Here is a 4,401-nt window from a genome sequence, read left to right on the forward strand (position 1 = left end):
CAACAAGGCGCTGGCAATTTAAATATATACATATATTATATTGATTTGAGTGTGTGTGTGTGTGTGTGTGTGTGTGTTGCAGCCACCGCTGCGGCCGCAGAATCCGTTGAATCATTTTGGTTGCTGCATGTGATTTGGTATAGTCAGTCGAGCTTGCCCAGCTGCCAGCTCTAATTTCAGCGAGTTTTGTTTTTTTCATTTAAGCGAGTGGGCGTGGCGCTTGCGGCTTTGGCTGCACGCTACAAATAAATTGCGTGGAGGCAGCCCAAAACGATTTAATTTGCGGCTTTTGTCACAAAAGCGCGACGCACACCGAAAATTGATAAAAACTTATTTGCGGATTTGCTGATGCAGTTGAAGAGATTTAAGCAGATTTTTTTTTTTTTTTCATTTTTTTTAGCATTTTTCGTATGAGTTATCTATTTGACAATATCCTTTAACGGATGCAGGCAGCGCATGGCTTTCGTAGCAGTCGTCACAGACATTAAATAGGTCATATTATGAGCATCATACTTATCATCAAAGGCACACCCCTCGTCCCCCTCTGTGATGTTGTAGAAGAGTACGTATTCAACGCGTCGCCACAGGCAGATAACGATGCGTGCCATTGCCAGCAGTTCTTGCAGTTCGTGCTGCGAACGGTAGACGCCTAGCTTTAGGCTAGCTACCATCAGCCTTACGAATTCCTGATGCGCTATCTGCAGGTGCGATAGTTTCTCGCAGCGTCGCAAAATCTCATCCAGTTGATCCACAGCCTTTTGTAGGGCCTTCATTCTGAAGTGCTTGTCCAGAGCCTGCAGCACTGTGTCCTGCAGTTCAGCAAGAGAGCCGGCCACCGAATGATCACTATAGAGCTGTGGCAGCTGCTGCACTCGATACACCGTCACATACAGCTGTAAACGTAGGCGAAATGCCTCGTTGTAGCTTTTGATCTGTGGCTCTGTAATTATGCTGGTCAACATTTTATTGCAGCTATAGGCCAGTGCAAGCTGCTCGATATTGGTAATGGGCAGCGTCACATAAAATGGATCATTTCGGAGCAATTCCACAGAATTATACTTATTCATAATGATCTGCAGCTGCTCAGCACCTTTGACAATCAATCCATTTTCCAGATAGCCATATGCTAGTGAATACTCTTCATCAAACTCGTTGAAATTGAGTAGCAAAAAGACCGCACGCAATTTCTCAAATACTTTGGCCAATTGAAGTCGATCCTGGATAAGATAATTCACATATCTGTTTACGAGCAGAGCACGCTGCTCTAAATGGTGTTCAAATGTCTGGCAGATGAGCTCTGCGAACGGCGTATAGACCACACAGTTTTGACAGCGCCTCAGCAGCTCATCGATGCTGCAGAACTCGGGCTGGTTTAAGTCGGACATCGTCTCCTCGTAATAGGCATAGTACAGGCTGCGCAAGTGTTCGTCGTCGGTTGCTCTGAGCTGCCAAAATATATCACGACCTGCCTGGACAGGCGACTCTGGGTGCCTTTGATAAAATCTGAGTTCCTCATTCATAGAACGCACAACTGCTTGATGCAGTTTGATTGCCAGCAATTCTTGATGCTCGCTGACAAAGTCCACCAATCGCTGCGAATCGTATAGAGCGGCGAGTGCTAGTCCAGCTGACTCGATATGTCGCTTTATAATCCTATAGATCCTACAGATTTTCATATAGGGCTGACCATAGTGGTACGGGCGCATCGTGTATTCCGTTCTGCAATTTTTCTCCGATTTCATAGCAGCGAATTCTTCGAGCCAGTCATTGAACTCACCCGTCTGCCACCAAGAGTCGAGGAAGCGGCAAATCACCTGCAGCTCATTCAACAGCAAAGCGGCCGCATAGGCGCGTTTGGCCGGATCCTTTGAGGTTAATGTCTGCAGCGTCAGCTCGACCAGACTGCACATGATGTGCTGACTGCGTGAGTGCGGCTCGTTGCCAAATTCAGACGGATAGGACATGTATGTGGCGGCCGCCAAGCTCCACAAGCGCTCAAGACTCTCAAATCGTGCCTTTGTGGCACGACGCAAGTCACGCAGGTTCAACAGTTCGAAATCATTGGACAGGCTGCGCTCAAATTGTGTGAGCACCTCCACAATTGGCTTGAGCAAGCGTCTGAATGCCGCCGATAGGCAGAGCAACGTCTCCGTTCGTTCGGTATTATCTTTGGACGTTTCATTACAGCTAATATACAGCTGAATCATTTGCATATGCTGCAAGGGCCTCAGAAACTTCTCTACAATAAATAGCCTAGTCTCCTTATTGCTGATGACGTCGGGACGCAGCTCTATCATATGATTGACAATGTGAAAGAAGTGACAATCGCCGGGCAGAAAGAACATGCAGAGTATCTCACGTAAGACGAAGCCCTCCTCGCCGTACTCCATCAAGCACTGCGGCGCATTGTTGAACTTGCCACGCAAATAGCTGCCAAATGCAACAATGAAGCGGCGATTGCCGGTCAGGTATTTGCAACGAATCATCGCCGGAGGCTGATCGATGGGTTCCTGCTCCTGGTTTGGATAGATCTCATCCGAACTAGAGCCTATGGCCAGTGTTTCTATCTGATCGGAAATATCCTGCGAGCGTATCGTATGTAAACTGGCTGTGGACTCGCTCAGAACGTCTTCCTCAGATGTTGACGTGTAGTTGTTTACCGAACTCATCGTTTCTCTGTATGAATCCAATTTAATTTCTCTTCTGCCAGATAAACAGTTGGTGCTCTGAGCTGCAGCCAGAGCTTTGAGTACTTTCTTTCTTCGAGCCATATAGTCGTCGTAGTGAATGCGAACGGAGCGAAAAGCTTTAAAGTTAACTGATAGCATAAAATCTAGCAGAGCCAATTTAAAGCAATCCGTTATAATGATATCGTCGAGTATCACATTGCAGAGCGTTTTAATAGTGTGCGCCATAATTTCCAGACGTTCGCACACATATCGATCCAAAAAGTCGCCTAGATTTTGAGAGATACTCTCCGCCGTATTTAAGGGCTTCGCGTAGTTTTCCAAGCGGCAGAGCGCAGATTTCAAGCAATTCGTATAGGTCTCATCCTCCACCTCCGATTCCAGCAATAGCTTGACCAACTTTGGTATTTGCTGGTCCACAAGCTCTCGACATTCCTCCAGTATCATATTGTCTTATATAAAATATATTTCTTATTATTATAAATATTATACAAAATATAAAAATAGCATCGATGAATAATTTAATAAAAAATTTGGGTTAACGCCTACTAATGTTTAAAAATGAAAATGCTCTCTACATTTTCTTATAAGTTGTAGAGCTCTACGCATTTTAGTTCAAGTGTAGTCTATAGAGTAGAGCTAGATCTTAGAAGTCTCTATAGTCATAATATAATTTCATATATGTATGTATGCCCTCAATCAAACTTAATCAGCCGAAAATCCTCAATTCTAGAACCATATCAACTTTCTATTCCTTAAATGTACTTCCGTTGTATAGTTAAACTTAAAGAGCAGCATGCTTTTTCTTCGAGTGTAGTCACTGCATGCCAGCTTATGGACGCTTAAGGAAAATTCGAAAATGTAAATTCCTGTGGCCCGGCATTGGCATGCGGAGAAGCTAACAGCGACAAGAACTTTGACACTACTGACCTATTTCGAGACTGCATCAGCTCCAATCTCTGTATGGCTGTGTGTGTGTGCGTGTGTGGATATGTGGGTAGATGTGTGCATGCATGCTGGTCTCCATGTCCAATAGCTATCTACAATGTGCGTACTTTGCTTTATTTTATTGTCTGACAAGATAAATACCAAAATATTGAATATGCACGGGCAGCCAAAGGGAGCACCAAAGCAACGTGCAATGCCAACAGAGACCAGAGGAAGAGAAAGAGAGAGAGGGAGACAGAGATAGAGAGAGAGAAGTCAAGCGGCGGGGGTATGAAGGCGCCACTGAACGTCCAGCTTCCGGACTTTGTCCTGGAAGGAGCCTGTCAACTGCGCCACAAACAATAACTCAAATGCAATCGAGCATATTTGCTGCAGAGAACAAATAAACCCAGTTACCGGCATTCCCAACAACAACAACAACAGCAGCAACAACTTAAATATACAAATGTGCTACAGTGGCACGAGATATATGAAAAATACAGTGCATAAGAAAATTTGTATAAACTCCAATGAAGCTCAGCAGCTGAAACATTAGTGTAAGTGTTCACTGTACTCGATTGGCTAATTACAATAATATTCGCAAACTTAGGCAAACTCTGAACAAGTTGGTTTCAGTTCAGTGTGCAGTGGCACAGATATTTTTAAGGGGGGCGGGTGGGCGAGTCAATAGCTATAGACAAGAAATTCGGTGAGGACTCTTAGTAAAATGAAAGTTCCTGGAGGTTCCGTCCGTCTGGCAGTCAGTCCATCTGCCCGTCTGTCTGGT

The 4,401-nt window shown here is 44.8% G+C and overlaps 1 protein-coding gene across 1 annotated transcript; it reads right to left on the minus strand.

The window, feature by feature from the left end:
- Positions 1 to 415: 415 nt before the first annotated feature.
- On the minus strand, positions 416 to 3,218 carry LOC6581378. The gene has a single exon (XM_002007077.4). The coding sequence runs from the start codon at positions 3,132 to 3,134 to the stop codon at positions 420 to 422; it is 2,715 nt and encodes a 904-aa protein (XP_002007113.2). The 5' UTR covers positions 3,135 to 3,218; the 3' UTR covers positions 416 to 419.
- Between the last annotated feature and the right edge of the window lie 1,183 nt (positions 3,219 to 4,401).

This window comes from Drosophila mojavensis, unplaced genomic scaffold (assembly GCF_018153725.1).
Source record: "Drosophila mojavensis isolate 15081-1352.22 unplaced genomic scaffold, ASM1815372v1 contig_74, whole genome shotgun sequence".
NCBI lineage: Eukaryota > Metazoa > Arthropoda > Insecta > Diptera > Drosophilidae > Drosophila > Drosophila mojavensis.

What these genes read in the sequence shown, in the direction of transcription:
- LOC6581378 (XM_002007077.4), bottom strand. Translation starts at nt 3,134, where the DNA reads ATGATACTGGAGGAATGTCGAGAGCTTGTGGACCAGCAAATACCAAAG.